Source organism: Moschus berezovskii, chromosome 10, assembly GCF_049115385.1.
Source record: "Moschus berezovskii isolate FMDL1 chromosome 10, NW_MosBer_1.0, whole genome shotgun sequence".
NCBI lineage: Eukaryota > Metazoa > Chordata > Mammalia > Artiodactyla > Moschidae > Moschus > Moschus berezovskii.
Window position 1 is genome coordinate 44731954 of NC_142469.1, and position 24635 is coordinate 44756588.

The 24635-nt window shown below is 39.2% G+C and overlaps 1 protein-coding gene and 1 long non-coding RNA gene across 2 annotated transcripts in view; one reads left to right on the top strand and one right to left on the bottom strand.

The window, feature by feature from the left end:
- Positions 1-166: 166 nt before the first annotated feature.
- On the top strand, positions 167-5030 carry LOC148776309 (uncharacterized). Its single transcript, XR_016038408.1, has 2 exons — positions 167-288; positions 4460-5030. It is a non-coding gene; the product is annotated as an uncharacterized LOC148776309 (long non-coding RNA).
- Positions 5031-16386: 11356 nt separating this feature from the next.
- The window catches only part of SLC16A10 (solute carrier family 16 member 10), a 120966-nt gene continuing 112717 nt past the window's right edge, over positions 16387-24635 (bottom strand). Inside the window, exons 5-6 of the mRNA XM_055433884.2 lie at positions 22911-23139; positions 16387-20691 (exon numbers count right to left, since the gene is read on the bottom strand). Of these exons, the coding sequence (XP_055289859.2) occupies positions 20462-20691; positions 22911-23139 (459 nt within the window). The 3' untranslated portion in view covers positions 16387-20461. The remainder of the gene's footprint in view (positions 20692-22910; positions 23140-24635) is intronic.

A 24635-nucleotide genomic window follows, 5' to 3' on the forward strand; every position in this document is an offset into this window, starting at 1 on the left:
GAGTCGAACTTCGGGCCGCGCCGGCCGCGCGCCCTCCCTCACGCAGGGCGCCTGCGCAGATCACGTGGCGGAAATGTGGCCTCTCGCCAGCCGCGGCCTCTCCCCAAGCCGGAAGTTGACGTGGTTGCCCAGGAGACCCGACGTCTCTCTCACGCCTCAGCATCACACTTGGCTGAGCCCACAGAGGCCCTGCAGGCGGGCGCCCCGTGGCGGAGCGAGCTGAAGCTACAGCTTGGGGGTGAGACGCAGCCGAGCAGTCACAAGGAATTGCTGGCCGAGAAACGCAAGGTATGGCTTCGCGCCCGCTCCCCGGGTCTCCTCGCGGGGCGGGCGGGTGGGGCAGAGGGAACCCTAGGATATCTCTCTTATACAAGTTTACTAAAGTTCTGCCCTAGTTCCTTTGAGTTCTGTCGACTGTTGATCTGTCGTTCACCTGTCACTCCACATTTGTTGGGCCACTATGTAAACTTTCATGTGTATGATCTCAATTGATCCTCTTAACAACACTCTAAATTCCATATTATCCTGGTTTTACAGATAGGAGGGTGGAGTCATGGAAAGTAACAACTTGCCCAAGGTCAGTGAGCGAATCAGTGGCTATTCATAAACAGTGTAACAGTAGCTCAAAAAAGAAATCTGGAGCCAAAGCTGCGGTTTCCAGCACACTCTCGCCCCAATCTCTGCAAATATTTCCATTGTTGTAAGGAAGTGGAGCAGGGCATCGATTTGCAGAATCCCCGAATTAAGAGTAACTTCCCAAAGGTGGTGCTAGTGGTAAAGAATCCGCCTGCCAATGCAGGAGACGTAGAAGACGCAGGTTCCACCCCTGGGTTGAGTAGATCCCCCGGAGTAGGAATTGGCAACCCACTCCAGTATTCTTTCCTGGAAAGTTCCATGGACAGAGAAGCCTGGCCGGCTGCACTCCATGGGATCGCAGGGAGTTGGAGACGACTGAGCATGAAGCACTGAACTGGATAAGATTATACCAGTGGAAAAGGAAAAAACCTTATATTCTGTATCCTACTTTAGCTTTTTGTCTCCTTTTGCTTCTTGACCAAACAGACCAAATGTGTATTTCTCTTTGTTGTCTATCTGGAATATTCTTTTCCACCTAATTAATCCTCAGCTCATCCAGGTAGGCTCCCAATTATACCACACCTGAGTGTCATCATTTCCCTTGCAGCCCAGCCCCATCGATTTGGTCATTAAGCACTTTCCCCATGACATCAGAAAGTACACGTGCTGTGACTTAAGAGAACCTGTTTCAGATTTCAGAGTCAGGAAATATGTCTCTAAGTGTAATGGGGTTGAAACAAAAGGCATATACATATATTAAAGAGAATAAAATATGATATGGGAGAGGTAGGTTAGGACCAAATTGCTAAGGGCAAATCCAGATTGCCTCCATTTCTTTCTCTTCTCCTTCTAAGACTCTTAATGACTTGTACATTAGACCTTTTGATATAGTCACAAAGGTCCTTGATGCTCATGTTCCTTTTTTTCTAGCTGTTTTTTCCACCTCTGCTCTTGAGTTTAGATAAGCACTGTTGATTTCTCTATCTTCAAGTATATTGCACCCATCCAGTAAATTTATTACAGATATTGTACTTTTCAGTTCAAAATTTCCACCTGGTTCTTTTTCATAGTTTCTGTTTCTCTGCTAAAGATGCCTATCTTTACATTCATCTTTACCTCCTAGAGCATATAATAGCTGCTTTAGAGTGTTTGAAAATTCCAGCAACTGTGTTATCTCAGAGTTTGTGTCTGTTGCTTGTCATTTTCCCCTTGGAATTTGGTCACATTTTTATAGTTTTTTTTGTATGACAGGTAATTTTCTATTGCATCCTGGACATTATGTCAGTACACTGTGCAGACTCTGGGTCCTGTTAAAATCCTCTGGAGAATGTTTATTTAAGCAGGCCATCCACCTGGTTAAGTTCAGGCTGCAAGTTTCCTATCGCCTTCTGTGGGTGAAGGTGCCAGTCTCAGTTCAGCTGTCAAAGCTGGGGTACCCGGGGCCAGTCCTGAACATGCAGCACTCCCGGGCTCATCTGAGACTTGGGCAGTGGTTTACCTCTCAGACCGGTCTTCAGAGCTGTTGCTATGTTACTTTGGGTCTCTCACATGCACAGGGGCAAACCCAAGGGGCTTAGATGGTTCACACACAAAATTTTAGGGGTCACCTTTTCTAGCTCTCCCTTCCTCCCCTCCCCACTCACTTTGCAGTCCACAGAGTCTCCATTTCTCTGTTCCTTGGAACAGAAAGATGGGGTTTCCATCAGAGTTTTAGCTACTCAGAACACAGCTACAAGAAAAAAGAGGCGGGGAAAGCCAGGCAGTTCATTGCCTTGCAGGTTTCTTTCCTCTAAGTCTTGATTCCCCCCTCCTTTGTTGACTTTTCACAGTCCTGAGTACTTTCTCTTTGTATTTCATCATGAGTGGAGATGGGCTGGAGTAGGCTTACGATGCCAGCGCTGAATCCGAACTCTCCCTCCTTGTCTTTGAAGAGTCAGCTGAGGTGTGTTATTTCCTCTAGGAAGCCTCTTCTGACCCTCCTCTTAGTCTCTGGTCTGTTTTAGTTTCCCTCTGATGCATAAATAGGAAAATTCTGTGAGAAGTAGCCAGTGGCCTGTTAGAATTATGCATAAATTCATAAATATAGAATTTTCCTATTTATTTGTCAACTTCCCATTTATACCAGGAATGCCCAAAGGAAGGCGACTGTGTCTTATTTAGTCTTTAGCATAGTGCCTGGGACACAAGTGTCTTCAGTAAATGTTTGTTAAATGTAGTAGACTTTTTCTGAACAACCTAGCCAAAAATCGGAATTCCTGTATAGCCAGGGTACTCCTAAATGTTCTCAACATTCTAGCTTGTGTTACGGTTGTTTCAACACTTATTTTTAGTTCCCTAGGAGATCATAACCTCAGTGAGATGGAAACTATGGACCTTACATCTCTCTCCCCACTGTGGCATTGTATTATATACTTTATAAATATTATATAATTGAGGGTTTTTGTTGTTGCTGTTCAGTCACTAAGTTGTGTCTGACTCTTTGTGACCCCATGGACTGCATCACTCCAGGCTTCCCTGCATTGAGGTTCAGTAAACTAATTTTAAAGTTAAATGTTTTAATTCACCCTGATTAAACATCAAAATAATTTTTTTTTTCTCCAAGGGAAAGATCTGCTTTCTCATTCTACCCACTTCACTCCAGAAAGCAGCAGGATACTTTTTCCACTTGTCTCCAGAGGTCACTCATCACCTTTTTTTTTAAAAGAGGTGATTAAAATAGGACATTGCTTCATGCAGGCTTCTCTTTAGACCATCACTGAGGATAATTTTTTTTTTCATGAGACAATTCAAGAAAAATAAAAACATTGATGGGCCTTTCTTTAAGTAAATATAGTTTTGATTCCCTTGGGGAAAAAAAGGATATTTTACAACATCTATGACAATTTATGAAGAAAATAAATATCTGGGTCTTAGTGGCTAGTCGGATACTACCTTGGCATATTTGTGAAATGGCAACAGGGTGGCAGATTTTTCATCTTTCAACTTAAAATTTTACTTTGGACAAGAATGAGAAGTTGGATTATGTTCAGGGGCTACATATCACTATTAGGACCTGTTCTTTATTTTCTGGAAGGACCGTCCTTTTTACTTATCAGTTTCATCAGTGCTTGAAGTGCATCATGAAAAAGTAGATGTCGTCATAACTGTTTCTATCAGCATACGAAATGATCATTCTTTAACCTCATCACTGAAAGCCCAGCCTGTTAAAACCAACTCAAAGATTTAATTTCAGTAAGATAACTTTCATGTTTGTGCTATGTATTTTGAAAAGTTAGAAATAGCATTGAAAGGACCTAACACTGGTATCTGTTTGATGGAATTATCTTATTAAAAATCAAAACTTACTGATTCTTAAATTTCTTTTTAAAAATATAAACTTAAAATTTTCTTTAGCTGGATGCATTGTAACAGTTAGGGCTGCAGGATTCTCTGAATCTACTGTCACAATGGTCTCCTAGACTGTACTGATCAGATAAAATCTTTGCTGTACTGTACAATTATTAGCCAAAATCAATATATCAGGAAAATAAAAACAAAGCAACCAAAAGTGAGAGTATGGCTACTGTAGACTCTGCAGAGAAAAAGAGGCTAACATATGCACCGCAACTGCTGAGCCCACACTCTAGAGAGAGCCGCACCTACTAAGCCCCTGTGACACAACTGCCAAAGCCATGCTCCAAACAAGAGAAGCTGGAGCACCACAGCTGGAGTGTAGCCCCCACTCACCGCAATTAGAGAAAGCCCGCAAACAGCACCAAAGACCCAATACAACTAAATTCTAAAACTTAGTAAAAAAAAAAAAACAAAAACAAACTTAATTGGCAGTAAAACCTGACCCAAGCTGATATAAGGCTGTTTATGATTTTTTATTTATTTGGTTCAGTTCAGTTCAGTCGCTCAGTCGTGTCCGACTCTCCGCAACCCCATGAACAACAGCACGCCAGGCCTCCCTGTCCATCACCAACTCCCGGAGTTCACTCAAACTCATGTCCACGGAGTCGGTGATGCCATCCAGCCATCTCATTCTCCGTCGTCCCCTTCTCCTCCCGCCCCCAACCTTTCCCAGCATCAGAGTCTTTTCCAGGGAGTCAACTCGTCGCATGAGGTGGCCAAAGTATTGCAGTTTCAGCCTTAGCATCAGTCCCTCCAATGAACATCCAGGATTGATCTCCTTCAGAATGGACTGGTTGGATCTCCTTGCAGTATAAGGGACTCTCAAGAGTCTTCTCCAACACCACAGTTCAAAAGCATCGATTCTTCGGTGATCAGCCTTCTTCACAGTCCAACTCTCACATCCATACATGACCACGGGAAAAACCATTGCCTTGACTAGACGGACCTTGGTTGGTAGGAATGTGATATTAATGTTTGATTATGTATCCCATTGGAAATATTATGTAATCAATAATATATTGCTATAGTACCATCCCATAATTAAAAAAAAAAACTGGATTCTGAAACATGTGCAACCAAGGCTTCCAGAGAAGGGATTATAGACCTATATTTCCTTTTTAAAGGTGATTTTACTATTAAACATTTAGGAAAAAGCACATACTCACATACACATGTACCCATACCAATTAGGCTATTACTTCTTGGAGAGTATAAAACCTTGAAGCACTTTCCATATAATTCTTAGCTGAAAAGTGGTTATTACTAGTTCCAGTTTACAAATAAGGAAACTAAAACCATTTAAAAGGCTTAACTATTTTGTCCAACCACTAACACAGAATATCAAACAGTATTGTCATTTGTAAGACTTTTTTAAATTTCAGGTTCTGTCTGTAGATTTCAGATTCGTATAGGGTTGCTTTATTCCTCCTTTTAACAAGTGTTTACGTGCACAGTGCATTACTGTTAATGGCAGGTACCATAGGAGTTGTAGGAGTTCTCATATATTTTGGAGATTAACCTTTTATCACATATATGGTTTTCAAATATTTTCTTCCATTCCATAGATTACCTTTTCACCCTGATTATCTTCTTTGCTTTGCAGAAGTTTTTTACTTTGATATAGTTGCACTTGTTTATTTTTGTTCTTGTTGCCTGTGCTTTAGGTGTCATATTCATGGAATCACTGAATTCATGGAATTCATTGACATTACCAAGACCAATGTCATGAAGCTTGCATTTTGCAATCGTCTGTGTTATTCTGAAAGAAATAATAAAACTGTCTTTCTGATTAGGAAAAATTTGTTATACCTTCCAGTAAATAGTAAGACAGTTTTCAAACTTTTCAGATGCCTTATGTCAGAAGAATGCTATTCTCTTTGCCAACTTTTCACCATGCTTCCCTGTAAAGTGGTCACTTAATTTTGATGGTTTCATTTCTTCATTAGAGAAAAACATGTTAACAAAAGGAGCATACAGTAACTGTTCATTTGTGGGCAAAGATATAAAAGCCAACTTGAAATATTCAACTGAATATTGATACTTCTCTATAATTAATGAAATAAAGACTAAATAAGTATATTCTTATAGACAAATTGCTGTGAATGCCACATTGTAGATCCAGACTTAAGTTGTGTTGGATAACTTGAGTACTGACTACTCAGATACCGTGAGTGCCATTCCTTTGATGATTTTCCAGAATGAAGGTCCACTCTTGGTAAAGTTCTAACTAAAACAAAACGTAGTGATCCCTGGAGTTACATAATAGTTTATGTTCTTGGCAAATTTGGTGTTTTATTGAAACCATGCAAAAAATTGTGTGTTTACATGTACAAGAGAGTTAGAATCTAAGCTTAAAAACAAGCTTTTTTCACTCAGTGAATACTTAGCAGGACATTCAAAAGTTGACAGTGTGTGGGACTACCCAACATTGTATCCAACCATATACATTGTAGGATGTCCTGCATCTCTGACACCTGATCACTAAATGACACCCTCACAGATTTTCAGAGGACCCTCTGGGTACAGTAAGACTTCAGCTGAAAACTACTCATGTCAAATGTCAGCCTCGAAGCTTGGCAAATCGTGTTCTCATAGGGGCAACAGAAGACAGTGACATTTCTATTGTTGGTTATTAGGATTCTAGATACGGTATTCTTTTACAAGATGCTTTATATTAAAAGTTCATACATGGTAAGAAATTCACATATGAACTACCTTTGTTCTTAAGCTTCAAAACATTTATAGATATACAGTGATAAAAGGATGGTCATTGCTAGGTGGCAGAACTTCCCTTACCAATGAAAGTTGCTTGCTGTCTAGTATCTAAAGAGATTAGTCTGTTTAAAAACTGTGATAATGCACCTGGGACAGGTGCCTTGAAAAAAAAGTTTCCTTCTCCTTAAGACCCATGACAACCATTTTCTATTGCCACTAGGTCCATAACAAAGATCAAATCTCAACATGATTCACAGGAACAGGTACACACTGTGATCCAGGGGGACCTAGCTTGCACATCAAAATAATTGCAATGGGTGGGTTGCCATTCCCTCATACCTCAAAAATAAATCAGAATTTAGAGATTTAATGTAAAAATGAAGCCATAATGATACTAAAAGGGATTTTAAAAATATAGTTACATAATAAGGGTAGGCCTTACTAAACATATAAGCAATGAGAGAGTCTGTAAAAGTGAAAACTTTAATTTGAAAAAAAAAATGTAAAAAGACAAACTGGGGAAACTTTTACCCATGCTTATTAGAGTTTCACATAATATATGAAGAGTGCTCATAAACCAATAGGCTTCCCTGATAGCTCACTTGCTAAAGAATCTGCCTGCAATGCAGGAGATCTGGGTTTGACCCCTGAGTTGGTAAGATCCCCTGGAGAAGGGAAAGGCTATCCGCTCCAATATACAGTATTGTATATATTGTATATATATATACAATATATTGTTTACAGGATTGTATATCCACTGTACAGTCCATGGGGTTGCAAAGAGTTGGACATGACTGAGTGACTTTCACTCATAAACCAGTAAGAAAAAGAGAAACCCCTCAACAGAAAAACAGACAATGGATAATAACATAATACACCAAAGAAGCAATGCCATGGCTGAGAAGCTTATGAAAAAAGATTTACACTAATTAGTCATAAAAATGCAAACATGGACAAATACCGTATGTGTCCACTATATGAAGCGCCTAGTGTGATCAACAGTAAAGAATCCTCCTGCAGTGTGGGAGACCTGGGTTTGATCCCCAGGTTGGGAAGATCCCCTGGAGGGAGGGCATGGCAACCCACTCCAGTATTCTTGCCTGGAGATTGCCCTGGACAGAGGAGCCTGGCAGGCTATAGTCCATGAGGTCACAAGGAGTCGGACACAACTGAGCAACTCGGCACAGCACAATACAGCACAGCATGATGAAATTCAGAGAGAGGAAACAGAATGGTGGTTGACAGGGAGTGGGGGGAGGGAGGGATGGGGCGTTAGTGTTGAATGGGTACAGAGTTTCCGTTAGGATGATTGACGCATTCAGGAGATGGCTAGTGACCCAACAGTGTGAATGTACTTAATGACACAACACACTTGAAAATGGTTCAAATGGTAAATTTTATGTTAAGTAGATTTTATCGCAGTTGGAAAACAAAAACGCAAATTTACAGTGAGGGTTTTTTTTAACCTATAAATTTTTCATGTTTTAGGATTTTTAAAAATAATCCTAAAAATAATAATCATACCTAGTGTTATCAAGGTACAGAGAAAACATGTGGTAATGCAATTTGGTAAAACAATAAAAATCAAAAGTACTTGTCCTTCCACCTAGAAATCCCACTACTAGGAATCCAGCCTCAAGGAAATAAAGATGAGCATAAAAATTTAGCTATTAGTTTGTTCATAGCGGGAATTATCGTGGAACAATGAAGCTACTCCAGATAGCCAATAATAGAGTTACATCAAATTAATTGTTCATCTGTCTCATAATTGTGCATCCATCAGAAAAAAAAAAAGATGTAGAATTGTATTAACTGATATATGTGGTAAACTTCTGTTATTATGCCTTCCCAGAACCCATTCATCCCTTTTTCAGACAACAGAACCCCAGTTTTCTTAGAAGGGAGCCTACTTCTCCTCTTGTTTCATGAAGTGGGTTGAGCACTAGCCAGCTTCACATAGCCTGAGGCTGAGGCCTGGTTGAATCAGCATATTCTGTCTTCCAGCCTCAATGATGAGTTTAGAGCCGGGCTCCTGACCTATGTTGGACCAGTATGTTTCAGTCCCAGGAATTTGTCCAAAATGTTGGATAAGAGAAGCTCTTTTTTTTTTCCCTGCTGGAGTTGATGAAAAGGATAGCTTAGAGTCGTTGGGAAGAATTAAGTTTTTACCTGAATTAAGCCTACAGAAAAATAAGTAGTCGAGAGTTGGCAAGGCTATAGCTCCCCTGACGTCATTTGACCCTAGATCCTAGCCGTCTGACAGACTGCACCTGAACTTTTCACCCTTTGACTTAAGCCAGTTTGATTTTGGTTGTTGTTTTTTTTAACCTGACAACATCAATAAAAAGTCAGGAAGTTAGAAAAGTGTGTTGGAAATAGTATGTATATTTCCTCACTTTCACAAAACATTTTCAGAGTCTTTAGGGACACATTCTATAATGATAGAGGCAATTATCTGTGGATCAGGGGATTGTCCATGCTTTTTATTCTTGTTTAATGTCTGAAGACAAGCTTTTCTCTTTCTATAAAATTAGAAGGCTTTCCATGCGTGTCATCTTTGACTCCATCATGCTAGCATTATAATTTAGATTTAAAATATATACAGGGGCCTATTTTTAGCCAAATGTCTATCATCTGAGTCTCTACTGTTACAAGGTTGAATATGGGGGACACACTCATTGCTTCCGGGATGTCACTGTCCCTCCTCAGTGGATGGAGGTGGGAAACATACATATGAACACAGCATCTGCACACACCTACGTATGTGTTATGTCTTTACACTAGAATTTGCCAGTCCTAGAAGGAAATGGCAACCCACTCCAGTGTTCTTGCCTGGAGAATCCCAGGGAAGGGGGAGCCTGGTGGGCTTCCGTCTATGGGGTCACACAGAGTCGGACACGACTGAAGTGACTTAGCAGCAGCAGCAGTCCATCACCACAGTGTTTAGTCCAGCCTTCCAGCTCTCCAGATATGTACCTCCCTTCTCCTATGGTAGAAACCTGGTTCTTTTTATTTGCAGTCTATTTACTTACCTGTTCAAGTTCTGTTGTTACTGTTTAATCACTAAGTTGTGTCCAACTCTTTTGCGACCCCATGGGCTGTAGCCCACCAGCTCCTCTGTCCACAGGATTTCCCAGGCAAGAATACTGGAGTGAGGTTGCCATTTCCTTCTCCAAAAGCCCCACATATGGAGCCAAAGCTCCCAGCTCTGTGGGCCCGCTCCTCTGCTTGGGGCCAGCCAGGCTCTCCCCGGTCCTGATCGTGGCATTGCTGCCTCACTCCAGCTGCACCGGCTGAGTCCTCTAGTGAAATGTTCCTAGGCACAGGAAGTTGATATGCTCATGCTAACGTGTTTGGAAACCATTCATTTATTCAACAAGTAATTGTTGAGTACTTACTCTATGCCAGGCTTTTTTTTTTTTCCTTTTTCAGCAGGTGGGGATAGTAAGAAGCGGGGGAAAAAATTCTGGATCTAGTTTGGAAGTAGAACCAGTAGAGTTTGATAGTAGGCTGGAAGTGGGTGAGAGACAAGGACTCAAGGATAATTCCGAAGTTTTTTCTCTGAACAGCTAGCAAAATGAAGTTGTCATTAATGGAAATGAAGAGAGCGGCAAAAGATGCAAGTCCAGGAGATCAGCATGTCAGGAGCTCAGTTTTGGATGTTTTAAGCTGGGAGGTTCTTTGTAGTCATCCTTCTAGAGGTGTTAGGTTGTAGAAGGGTCTGTAGTCTAAGAGAGAGATATCTGCTCCATCTGCATTCAGATGGTAATTCAAGTTATGAGAAACGATGAGACCACCCAGGGAGTGAGCAGAGATAGAGCAGAGACAAGGTTCAGAAACTAAAACCGGGATGGATTTCCAGCATTAGAGGTTGGATGAGCAGGGCCCAACAAACCCAACTGAGAAGGAGTGGCTAGAAATCAGAGTCACACCAGGTAGGTGTGTTATACTGGAACGCAGATTCAGAGATCAGGAACTGATTCCCTGTAACACATGCTGCTGATCATTCAAATAAAACCAGGGCTGAAAAATGACTATTTGATTTTGGGGTGTGGATGTCAGTGGTAACTTTGAGAAGGGGAGTTTCAGTGGAGTGGTAGGGGCAAAATCCTGATGGAGCAGATTCAAAAGAGAATAGTAGAGATAAAATTGGAGAGAGTAGGAATTGTTTCAATAATTTTTTTTTTCTATTGTAAATGGATGGAAAGAAATTAGGCAATAGCTGCAAGGAGCATGTGAATTTAAGTCTTTCCCGCTCCACACCTGCCCCCCCACCACCAAAATGCAAGAAAGAATAGCATATATATGCATATGCCCATGGAAATGATCCTGTAGAGGGGAAAAACTGATGTTAGAAAAGAGGGAAGAGATAGTTTGAGGAAGGAAGCTGGAAGTGTTTAATTTGGGGTTGGGAGAGATACGGGGCAGCTAATGAACTGAATATTCAGGGAGCTTATTGGAGTTTTGTGAGACCCAGGGTTAAGGGTTAGAAAAATGAAGTAAAGACTGAGGAGATCTGATTGATCGAGAGAGGATGGGGATTGGGAGGGGAGGAGTTAATGGGAAGAAGATCTCAAAGTTGAGGAGCAGGCCGAGGGAAGTCAGTGAGAGGGAATGAAGTGAGCAGCTGTGATAAGAGACCAGGATATTGGTACTGAAGGTTCCAAAGATGAAGCAACTTCCAGAGAAGACAAGGTTCCAAGTGTCCCTGTTAAGTCTGAGTGCAATTAAGTTGCTCCATATGAATACTGAACATTGAACCAAAAGCCATGTGCTAGCATGATGGGTGTGTAGGAGTGACCAGGGAGGCTGACAGGTGACTGAGGCAGGGACAGGTGGTAGGGCTGGATGGTGAGCGTGGGAGGCAACAGGGCCCTCTTATGTTACAGACCATCCTCTAGGGTCGTGAGTTTCCTGTTTCTGTAAGTTTCAAGAAAATACTGGTTACTCTTGAGGGTTTTAAAAAAGAACTTTTGAATTTAGGTTCATTTGTAGGAGATTACCCCATGGGGAAAGGAGCTGGCAGGCTGCAGTCCACGGCGGTCACAAAAGAGTTGGACATGACTTAGCAACTAAACAACAACAAGAGAATTTTAAACCCTAGAAGTATGATACTATGATAATTGAGTTATACCTCTAGAAAATTTGTTTTCTATATACATTAGAATTCTATTTTTTTCCTATAAAAATTATTTTCTCAAGAGAGTGACGTTTACCCTGCTTAGGATCGCCTGCACATCTGGTACTTATTTGCAGGCATATAAATAATTAATAGATTCAATGGCATATTGCAAATTTCACATTGATGTGTAAAATATATTTAGCACCATTAAACATCAATAGTGACTTGCTTTGTAGTTCAGTTCAGTTGCTCAGTCGTGTCCGACTCTTTGTGACCTCATGAATCACAGCACGCCAGGCCTCCCTGTCCATCACCAACTCCCGGACTTCATTCAGACTCATGTCCATCGAGTCGGTGATGCCATCCAGCCATCTCATTCTCTGTCGTCCCCTTCTCCTCCCGCCCCCAATCCCTCCCAGCATCAGAGTCTTTTCCAGTGAGTCAACTCGTCGCATGAGGTGGCCAAAGTATTGGAGTTTCAGTTTTAGCATCAGTCCTTCCAGTGAACACCCAGGATTGATCTCCTTTAGAATGGACTGGTTGGATCTCCTTGCAGTCCAAGGGACTCTCAAGAGTCTTCTCCAACACCACAGTTCAAAAGCATCAATTCTTCGGCGCTCAGCTTTCTTCACAGTCCAACTCTCACATCCATACATGACTACTGGAAAAACCATAGCCTTGACTAGATGGACCTTTGTTGGCAAAGTAATGTCTCTGCTTTTTAATATACTATCTAGGTTGGTCATAACTTTCCTTAGGTCTTATCAAATAATAAACATCCTCTGACTGCGATCAGTTTTTCTCCAAGTGGGTAATTCATAATAGTAGGAAATTAAAAAAAAAAAACTCCAGCCTGGTCTTGATCACCCCCTGAAATTGTCAGTGAGAAATAGATCAATCACTTAGTACCAGCTGAATTTAATTAGCTTATTCAGTGTAAGTAAAAGAAGCAATAATTTAAGTCAACTGCAAAAAAAAAGGATGTCAAATAGAAATAGTTTTTGGACTATCCAGTGCTTGCGATTTACATCTACCTCCCCTAGAGAAATAACAATACCCAGACACACTTGCAATACATATATGAAGCTTTAAGAGCATACAGCTTATTTCTTTTATTCAGTACACACTATTTCCTTCCCTTTAGTCATTGTTCCCCCCCGACCTCCCCATGGAATTTCATAAATATAATCACAAAGCCTTATAGAAATTTGCTAAAAAATTTTTATTAACTGAGAATATCACATTGTTTCACAGTAAAATGATCTTATCCTCCAAATGATTACAAAGCTTTTTTTTCATTAAAAAGATTTTGGTTATCTATCTATATTAAATTGAACATTATAAAAAAAATCAATTATAAATTGTACTCTTTAAAAAGAAACATAAAAGTTTTTAAAAGGCAAGTACTAAAATACTGCACACTGATCAAACCCAGCATAATCATTTCACATAAGTGACCTATGTTTAAACAACTACTGTGCCAAAAATGGCATCCTGTGTAGACAGAGCAGAGTCACTCTGCAGCATGCACTCGGAATAATCTGGTTTTGATGTCTAAGGTCAAACATATTTTCCTAACTTTGAAAATATGCAAAATAACTTAAAAATTAGTTTTCAGTTAAACATTAAAACAAGTTGACAAAAAAAGTGTCTATTAGGAGATACTTAAAATATCCAAGCTCTCTCTCAGTAATACTGCAGGGTTCAGTCTGTAATAGCTGTAACTTTCAAGCTAAAATAAACTTGTAGGAGAACAGAATGACAAGATGCAAATTTATCAAGCATTGGGCAATGCCTTAATAATGTTATGGTTCTCAAACCACAATATTATAACAATTACATGAGAAGTTATTACTAAGGGGATATTTCATCTCACTCCACTGTAACCTTTTTTTTGAGTATAGTTGATTTACAATGTTGTGTTGGTTTCTGCTCTACAGCACAGTGAATCACTTATACATATACATAAATACATTCTTTTTTAGACTTTTCCCATATAGGTCATTACAGTATTAAGTAGAGTTCCCTGTGCTATACAGTAGGTCCTTATTAGTTACCTGTGTTATATATAGTATAGTAGGTATATGTCAGTCCCAATCTCCTCCCTCTGTAACTTCTGATTAACAGGCCCCCATTCTCTTACATACAAATCATGTTAACAGTAGAATGGAATTACCATTAGTTAACAGTGAATCCAGTATATTCTAGTAGATTCTAAATGTTTGGTTTTCCTAATTAGAAAAACAATAGTATTTTTCTAACTTATATTTTTAATATCTTCACAAAAATAGAGTTAAGGCAGCATCTATAAAGACAGCAAGGTTAAACACAAATCTGTGGTCCCCACTTCATCTGAATCCTACTCACAGGTACGTTAGGGACTCAGAGACCTGCACGGAATCTGGGGTAGTTTTAGGTACGTGTCACACAGTCAGCCACGACCATGATGCTCAGAGCCAATCATAGGTCTGAGATTTGCTGACTCTGACCCAGACACAGTTGTTTCTAATCTAATCTAATTTCTTTATGCTAAATCTGAAAGATGGACAATGATACTTTATGTCAGGTTTGGTTTTGCTTTTTTTAAGTAACTCATTGTCCAGGTTTTAAGATTGATGGCTCCCAAAATTTTAATCTTAGCCCAAAAAATAGCTTAAATTATCTCCTTAAGCCCAACAGAAAGCTATTTTTTGTGTATGTGTGTCTGTATATAATACAGACACACATACACACGTATATATATATATATATATATATAACTATATATTTAATAAAATATGACTTTTTTTTTCATGTAAGAGTTACAGAATACTTTGAATAGCTAACTTCATGCTAGCAACATTGACCAGGGACTTTTTCTTTAGTCATTACTTCTGGGGACTGTGTTCATCATTAAGTTTTCATTTGGTGATCATTTTTTTGAGTTTTATACCCTAACGCCTTCTGTAATAACAAAAATTACATATCTTTTAGTAGATTTGAACTCAATAATTCCTTTATAGGAGGGGTTTTCCCTCAGATATATATATAAAATGTAACATGCATAATACTGCCAGACATATATATTTCCTATTGAATTATATATATTTAAAAAGAAAAAAATAATTTTGCAAAGAACATGAAATTTAGCACCAATCCTTATCTAATCTTTCTCTGGTAGGAAAAAAAAAGGCACCAAATACAGTCAGTTCATAGGCTGGGGTGAAAATACAGCAATCTGGATAACAAACCCTGGGTCCCTGAAATAATATTCCAGTATAGGCTAAATTACGACAGATATGTTGACCTATCACTGTCTTGCACTGTAGAACCTACTACAGAAGATTACATTTGGTGAAGATAACAGTAGAAAAAGTTTGTGTTTACACACATATTTAACAGATTCACTCTTAATAACCAACGGACACTGAAAATATTACCTGATATTGATTTCTAAATGTTTTGTATAGATAGTGATATCACATGCATGCTTAGTGACACTGAACTCCAAAATACTCTTCTTACAGGCCACCATACTGAAAGGCTAGAAACCTCTTTCATTAGATTGGGAACTTGTGGATTAACCCCTCCACTACCGCCACACTCAGTGGTAGCATTTTCAAAAACTCCAGTAAGACGAAAACTCATTGCCACAGTCCCTGATCCACTTGGAAAGGAGTGCTTCTTACAGGAGTTTAACATGGAAGCTGTAAGGCTAAGGCACAAGCATACAATCTATTGTCAGTGATCATCCATCTTCCTGCCCAAGAAAACATGAAAACAAGACCTCATTGTCAAGCTGCCGGTGCAATTAGTACAAGCCACTCATGATGCGTTTTAGCAACTGTTCATTATTGTATATAGGTTATAAGTTTCGTCTCTTTTTTTTTCCTTTTTCAGATTATCCACAGGCCATATTAGCTGATATTCTATTTTTTTTTCCTTTTAAATACTATTTATCAGAACAAAACACATTTTGTTTTACTGGTATTTTGACCCGCTTTAACAGCCTACACTCCCTTGCCTTTTAGTCTCCAGAATCACCATTCACTCACTGATCATGCAGGAATTGATTATGCTGGGTTTTTAGGTAGACCCCGAAAGCTGAGGTAGGTGGGCTGCCATGACCAAGCTGAGTGTCATGATCAAACACTTGAAAAGGTTTCATTTCATTCTCATGGTCTTTCCAGCATACTAATAAAAAACAGAAACCTTGTTTCATAAATGAGGTAGCCTCCTATTTTATATCTGTCAAAAAAAATATAGTACCATGGGAAATTTCCTTGAATGTATAGAGGCCAAGGTAATTAATGTTTACTTTTTAAAATCATTAATGTTTAAAGCTAAAGCAGGCTGCTGCTGCTGCTGCTAAGTCATTTCAGTCGTGTCCGACTCTGTGCGACCCCATAGACGGAAGCCCACCAGGCTCCCCCGTCCCTGGGATTCTCCAGGCAAGAACACTGGAGTGGGCTGCCATTTCCTTCTCCAATGTGTGAAAGTGAAAAGTGAAAGTGAAGTCGCTCAGTCGTGTCCGACCCTTAGCGACCCCACGGACTGCAGCCTACCAGGCTCCTCCATCCATGGGATTTTCCAGGCAAATATCAAGGTTTGAGTGATTCAAAGATGTGGCAATGAATTGTTTCATAGGTCCTAAGCAGTCATCTGATAAAAATCCCTATTTATGGTAGCTTGGTAATAATGAGTCTGTGTTGTGTGCAGGCTTCACATTCAGCTATGGGGATTTGGCCCTTTATTCTTGAAAACGGTAACCTATCACTTGCAGTGTATTTTTAAAACAAAGCATGAGTCTCTGTCAACAAGTAAAGTGATAAAACATGGCTGTGGCTGTCATACGCTCAGTGAGCCTGGAAGCCATGTGTTGTCTACGTTATTATTTGCTCCCTCTTTGCAGCAACAATGAAGTTTTCAGTTTGAAAACTCATGAATAGTTTTAAATATGTATTTAAATTATTCACATATTTTTAAATTTTGGAGCTAATTTGCTCATACTTTCCACCCGTATCTCTAGACGCTGAGAACTTCTTTTAATACCATTCACCATAAATTGTAGCCCAGGCCTAAAGCAGGTTCATGAGAGCCTGCATCCCAGAGGCCTGCTGGATTCCCAGGCATCCTCCAGGGTATGTTCTCAGGACTACAAGTTAGCAAAACTCTAATGGAATATGAAAATCAAAGTAAAAAAAGTATGCTCTAAAAATATGTTAAGAACTTGACACACTTTCCTCTCAAAGCATTTACCTTAAATATTTAAAGTTTTATATGTTACACAAAAGTTGACAATTATATGAAACTTATTACCCCCCATTATAATTTTTTTTTCCAGTGTACCATTAGAACTCTAAGTTGAAAGCTGAAAGCAAGCCATTCTCTAGGTTACACAAAATTGGATGGGGTTCCGTCCTCTGAAATCACTGGGACCAGTAAGTACTGCAACTAAGCAACCACTGGAACTAAGCAAGGATATTCATTGACTCTTCAGCAGGTTTTTGAAGGATGTAGGGAAGAAAGGGGAAAAGAATGATAAAGGTAATATAAAAAGAGGTATGAAAGGGTATGAAAGTTTGTCACAGGAAGTCTTCAGTGCCACCCATGCTATAGGGTGCCTACCTCTGATCTCATAGCACATTTTCTATTCAGTCTTATTTATCATCAGGTAATCTGAACATGGGACAACTTACAAGTAACAGTGGCATGTATTTAAATGTTAAGTGCAGTTAAAGGAGTATAATTACCAGAAGTAAACATACGTTTACTTTACAACCAAGCATACATTTACTTTAAAAGTGTGGGAAGTTGAAGCTAATGGCATTAATTTTTTTCCCCCCATACTTAGGCAGAGTCCATGGGATCATCTGCGAACATGTATAAACCGATAATGTATGATCATGAAATGCAAATGGAGTCTTATTTCTATTTATGAATAGAATTTGAAGCTCAGTGCAAGCACTGTGCAGTTTTCAGGAGAAATTATAGGTCTTGTGGTAGGGCTATAGACTAAGCATTGCAACTGTGATCAAAGAGATAAATTCTGAAAATAGTATCAGCAATCTGGGTGACTTATTATTACTGAAATGGATGCATCCCAGCAACAGCCGCTGCAGTAAACCTTAACCAGAATGTTTCTGGAAGATCCTTGGGCATCCTGTTACAGGAACATCCCATCCAGACTGTGTGTGAAGAGGGATGACTGCTCCCCTTCTTTTATATTGTTGGCCTCAAATGCCAGAACCTTTTAAATTTGAGAATTTGCTGAGTTCTTTAAAGATTTTATCTGTTCTTTTAAAAAAGTGTCTTGGATTAAACAACAACAATAAAATGTATGTCCATCAGGTCACTTTACTGCAATTAAGTCAGTCTTTAGAAATTAGGCCTTAGTTTGAAAGATTAAAGTAACATTCCTTGGTCTAAAACAAATCTTTGTGAATACTGGTATTTTTTCTTAGGTTGTAAATTTTAGACTTTTCGAGCTTTTTGTACCAAACAACATATTCCTAAATATGCATTTTATGTAGTTTAGCATCTTATCTTCTATACTTTTAACTTTATATTATTACAGCACAGCACTCCCCGTAAGAGTCTATTTTAGTGGAGCCTTCTCAGTGTTATAGATCCTGTTTGATTCATTCCATTAGACTGAAAACTACATATGTGTAAGATTATACACAAACACAATAGTCTGAGATCTAAGTTATATTATACTTGTCATGTTGCTCTTTTATTATGGAAAATAAACAAGATCAATTACTTTTTTCCCCTAATATCAGCCAAATAATGAAAGGAAAAACATTCTGAAGGTCTTTACAGAATAAGTTTTTCAGATCTATTCTTTCTGTAAAATCACGGGGTAGTCAGGAGTTTGTGCTGAAACTGTAGAAAAAAATAAGTATTTTATAGCGGCAGCTTTGATGATTGTTCATAGCTGTCTGTATAAGAAATGCAGAAGACTGGAAGCAGTAAGCTGCAGCTGTGTGTATCGTGTAGCAAGTTGCTGAATGTAAAGATCAAAACTGCTTAAAGCTCTATTATAAATAAGTTCCATATTTAGTGTTCATACTGAACCTTCAAGGTTGCAGCTTGAGAAAGCTGATATTGAAAAAGTTACTGGGTTTTCTAGTTGTTTACTTATCAGCCTCACTTTGCTCTTCCTCCTGAGTGCCCTCCTCCCCCAACAACAACTACAAATCCATATGTTTTACCGGCATCTCCATCCTCAGCTTGAGACAGGAATGGAAGGACTTTTGCCCTTCACAAACGATCCAAGCTGAAAAGAAAAGTAGGGAGATTGCATTTCTCTCAGCACAAAGAATTTAAGAACAGGTGGATCCTGAAGGGGCTTTATAAAAAAGATTGCATCTTCCCAGGTGAACAAGCCACATTTGAGGAGGAGCTAATATACATATATGTATTGGGGATTTAAATATGAGTTTGCACATTATTAACTTTTAAAGACTTAAATAAGAAACAAACGTACTAAAATATAATTTCAGGATGAGGGACCCGTTCCTGTTTTTTTCTTTTAGTGGAGTATAGGTCATGTCATGACTTTGGTTTTAACTTTAAATCTTTAAAACTTTAATTGCTTTCTTATATTTATATATAAATAGAAAAAATACAGGCAGTGTTAAAGGGGAACACACTAGGATAAATATATATGAATGCAAATTTTTCCCAGAAAGTTTTACCAACTTGAGCAATTCTTTCTATCAGAAATAGATATTTTCTTCACAAAGACTTTTTTTTCTCCATTTATGCCTAAAAGTGCAACTTGATAATATGCTTGTTTAAATATCAAGTCCTAGTGCAACAAATTCAGAAGTCAGGAAAATTCTAAGCTAAAATTGCTAGAATATCTTTCTGTCATTCTATTTTACTGTTACAACTTAAACAGTTCAGAAATCTGGGGTGTTTCTGGCAACTTGAGTAAAACAAACTGCAAATCCAAAGGGAGAAAATGTAAATGGAAGAAATGTCTGATTTCTGAACCGTTTTGCCCTTATGAACAGTATCCTGTTCATCTCACATATTGATTCTGAATACCTTGTCAGCACCTGCTCCAAGAAGGTCCCTTGACCCTGGAGCAAGTCAGAATAACTTACTTTCATAGCTTATTTAACAGTAGGCAAACAATTTGTACATTGGCTTGAAATCTAAGTCGATCTGATATTATCTAGAATCCAAGCTTAAATTTTGTAAGAAGTTTCCAAATAGCAGAAGAAATTAAAACAGAGATACCAAAACTAAAAACACCAATGTGAGACAGCAAATAATATTTCCAGTCCTAATCAAACCACAACCCTTTCAGTATAGCTTGAGGTATTCTTAAGTATTTGTACAAGCTAAATAGCATTCACAGTTTCTGAAGTTGCGTTTTTACTGAGATAGCCTCATATTCTCATGATAGTTGACTTTCAGACAGGTTTTCTTGTACATGAAAACTGAGTCTGAGTCTCCGCCCTCAGACTCACAGAAATATCGGACAGCTAGCTGTTCAGTGGCAGCAAATGGTTCTTGTTGTAATGAGGGGTTCTACTTCCCAATTATTGTGCTACTTCTAGGATGTGATTAAAAAAATAAGAAATTTGCAATTCATATATAAAAGGAAAACTTGCTTCAGTTTCTGAAAGCAAGTGCAGTCTGGTGGAGGTATATAAGACATTAAATAACAGAGTCAGATTCCTTCTTAAAGATCGCAGATGAGCTCGACAGAGAGTTCTGGTTCGCCAGCATTTTCTCCATCTTTTCTCCTCCAGTGGTTTTAGTGACCTCTCTTTGCTTCTTACTGTGGACCCATGGGATAAAACAAAGGACAGCACCTCCAATAAGGGGCGGGATTCCAGCGAGGTAGAACGCCACATCATAGGAGCCCAGCTTGTCACGGAGTAACCCTGGGAAGGGAAAAAACTGTCACCAAGAGAGAACAAGTATGACTGTCAGGGCCTCAGACTGGTCCCCCTGGTGGCCCACTGCCAGCCTAGCACCTTCATCCCAGCAGACACCGCAGACAGCTGACATTGTTAAGGAAATGGGTCTGATAGGAGGAAAGAAAAGATGTCATTTCTTTAATCTTGTTGCAAATCTATGACAGGCTTCTGAGTTTTCCTGCCAAGATATTACATTGACAGAACACTTGCAGCCAACTTTTGGCTTTCTCAAAACCCTTCAGAGGCCATTTGGGTATTCTGACATATGGTGTTAAGGTCCTGTTTCGGCTGAAAATGGACTGTCCAGCAAGCTGAAACCTCTGTCATACACTCAGGCTTCAAAATGTTTACATTTTCAGACCTTTCTTGGTCCTGTTTATAACATGAAACTACTTAAAATTATAATCCAAAATCGTGAAAAATTCTAAATCTAAGAAGATGAAAAAGTTACATTGTTAAATACATTTTGGAAAGATACTAAGGTTTGTCAGCACCTGAGGGGAAAATGTAGGAATAAAGGTGTGGTATTCTAATAGATCCCAGGGCTGTGCTTCTGAAAACTGTCAGAGTACTCCTTATTTCTATTTCTCTAACCAAATCCAGATTTTAAAAGTTATCTTAGTGTTTCAGACTTTTACTCTACAATCTAAGTGACCAGAAATGTTCCAGGAACACATTATAATGAGTCTCTGACTCTGATAAACGTACAGCTGAGGATTTGTTCAGGTAAATACCAACACATTGGGGAGGTGGGGGGGGGGGAGTGTACAGTCATTCCAAATAGAAACCTAAAACATACAGTATATCTAAATATATGCATTTCCTGTCTGAAGCAGAATATTCCATATATAACTGAACCTTGAATCCTTATGAACACAGATTATGTTTGGATGTAATACTGTAATCCCTAGAATCTCCTGGTGTTTTTCTGCCCACTTTGGGAATTTCCTGTTACCCACTTCATTCTTGATCTGTTATAGTCACTTCCAGTGGCAAATAGAAGCACTACTTCTACTAAAGTGTTTCCTCTAACTTGTTGTGGATTTGGAAACCCTAACAAAGCATGTAAGATGTAAAAACAGGTTGTTACCTGGGGGACAGGGGAAGGACTGGAGGGTCTCCTACAAGGAGACTGTGATTTTTAGAACTTATATTTCACTTGGTCTGCTCCGTAGTGGTTCTGCTTGCTTGATTCATGACTAGCTTCCCAACTGGCAAATTTGCTGATATGTGTGGTTCTGAATATGAGAATGAATTGAACTGAACTTTCACTGAGCCGTTCACATACAAAACAGATGATAGTACATACATTTAAATTTCATAATATTTATATCAAATCTTATAATTTACAGCAGTACCCAGTTAATACTGAACATGAGACAACTTTATACTATCATTCAGAAGATTTCTAAAGGTAAAATTCGCATAACATAAAATTAACCATTTTAGTGACATCTGGTATATTTACAATGTTGTACAACCATTACTCTCTCTAGTTCCAAAATATTTTCATCACACCAAAAGAAAAGTCCACACCCAATATGCATTACTCCCTAATCCCCCTTCCCTCCATCCCCTCGCATCTGTTCTGTCTCTATTTATTATGGCTATTTCACATAAACAGAATAATATGTGACCTTTTGTATTTAGCTTCTTTCACACTTAGCATAATGTTTGAGGTTCATCTACCTGGTAGTGTGTACCAGGATGATACTTCATTCCTTTCTTATGGCCGAAGAACTCCATTGTATGGATATAGCACATTTTGTTTACCCATTCATCTACTGACGGACATTTGGGTTCTCCTGTTAAGTGTTACTTTTCATTTAACTATTTCTCAGGGAGGACTGTGATCTCTTACACAATTCATACATATTTAGAAATCTTTCAGAATCTGCACCTCTTGATAGAAAGAAACCACATTTCCTATTCCTCCAAAACACTTACTAACATAGGAACTCTGAAGTCTTCAAGTCCGGAAGCTAACTGCTATACATTTCAGCAGGTGTTCAAAAAGAGGACTCATCGGCAAACTTTTCCAACATGCCATCTGCTGGTCTTGGTAGAAACGTTATAGATAAGGCATATACAACAGCAAGACACCAGAAACCAATAAATCATAATATATTTAACATGTGAGACTCACGACCTACAGTAGACAATCTTAAGACAACATTATTTACCTGCGATGGGTGGGCCCACAGTCATGGGTATAGACATGAATCCGAGCAGAAATCCAATTGCTTGGGAGACATCCGGGGCACCAACCAACTCAAAGGCAATGGGGGCCATAATGGAAATGAAGCATCCATCGAAGAGACCCATGATGAGGCAGACAGCAATGAGGGCCCCAAAGACGCTGCACAGGGGAATCATCATGGACATCAGACCAATGAAGAGAAAGGACAGGACCTAGGACAGACACCACAGTGTCAGCTCTGCTCTCGGAACAAGGGAACATCACAATTACTGAGCAACATGCTTAGGACTTTTAAGTGGTTACTGGTTAGTCACCTCCCCAGCCCACTTTGCCTTGATTTTATATATATAATCAACTCCCACAATCATCTTCCCTGAATTCCCCTCACCCTTTCTCAGTATTTCCATCAACGGACAAGAAAAAAGTAAGGGTTTTTATATACTTACTTTCCTTTCCCAGCTGTAAGCTCTTTGAGATCAGAATCTGTACAAAATTCATCTTTGGCCCTACATATATAATAAGGTTTAAAGATCTTATACCTGGTCAGTGCTCATTACATATTTGTTCTTTGAATATCAGCTCAAATTCACTCAACCAACATATGATTTAAAAATTTTACCTTTGAAATTATATGCACTTTACTGGTGTCAGTTCTCTGCATAATGAAAATACGCCAGCCAGATCTATCCTTCACCTCACAGAGCCTACAGTTTGTTAGAATAACTAATAGAATGAAACACTGGATTTTCCCTGCCATTGGGCAGCTACTGTGCTCTGTGAATAAAACCTGGTTCGTACCCTTGGGTTATGAAGAGAGGACTATGTAAATAAGGACACAGGATGCATTCTAGATGTTCTAGTTGTATACTCAAAGTATGGTAGGTACAAAAAAGGAAGGAGGGAACAATTCAATTTTTTAGGCAAATAACTAATTAAAATTGTATCATTCACTCATTAGGTGGAATAGATGTTTTAAAAAGAATCAGCTTTTTTTAAAAGTATGCATATAACAGAAACTATCGTTTATTTAATGCTCATGAAATACAGGCATTATTCTAAGGACTTTAGGTGGTGATTTTATGAGATGAGCCCTAATATTTTCCCCATTTAGCAGATGAAGCGAGTGATGCTGGGAGGTTTAGTAACCCCAGATGGAGCCAGCCTGGAACCCATGGTCTGCATGGGCAGTAACTAGCAGGGGGCAATAGAACAGTTCCTAGAGGGTTCCCTCTGATGACAGTGGGGCAGGGAAGGAAGGGAGAGGAAGAGAGAGCAGCGCTCTGGAACACCACCTTCATCTGCTCTGTTTTCCCAGGGCTCACTGGTGGACACCAAGCTTGGCAGGGCCTCGGGGCAGCCCCCAGCACCTCAGTGCAGAGCAGGATCACCTGAGGACAGGGATCCCCAACGGTGGTTTTCACAAGTTCCCCATGTGACTTTGACACACGTCATCCACTGACCCCACAATCAGAAACATTCTTGAAAAAGATTTTAAACTCCAAGTTGGAGACTTCTCTGGTGATCTAGTGGTTAAGGCTCTGTGCTCCCAATGCAGGGAGCACATGCCACTCAGCGAGGCCAGGAAAAAAACTAAGTTGGTCTCTTTTCTGACACCACTGTATTATATAACTGAGTAAATATGGCTTTATGGTAGAATTAGTTTAAGACTCAGAGTTGGCTATTTGAAAAAGAAGTCTGGCGCTTCACA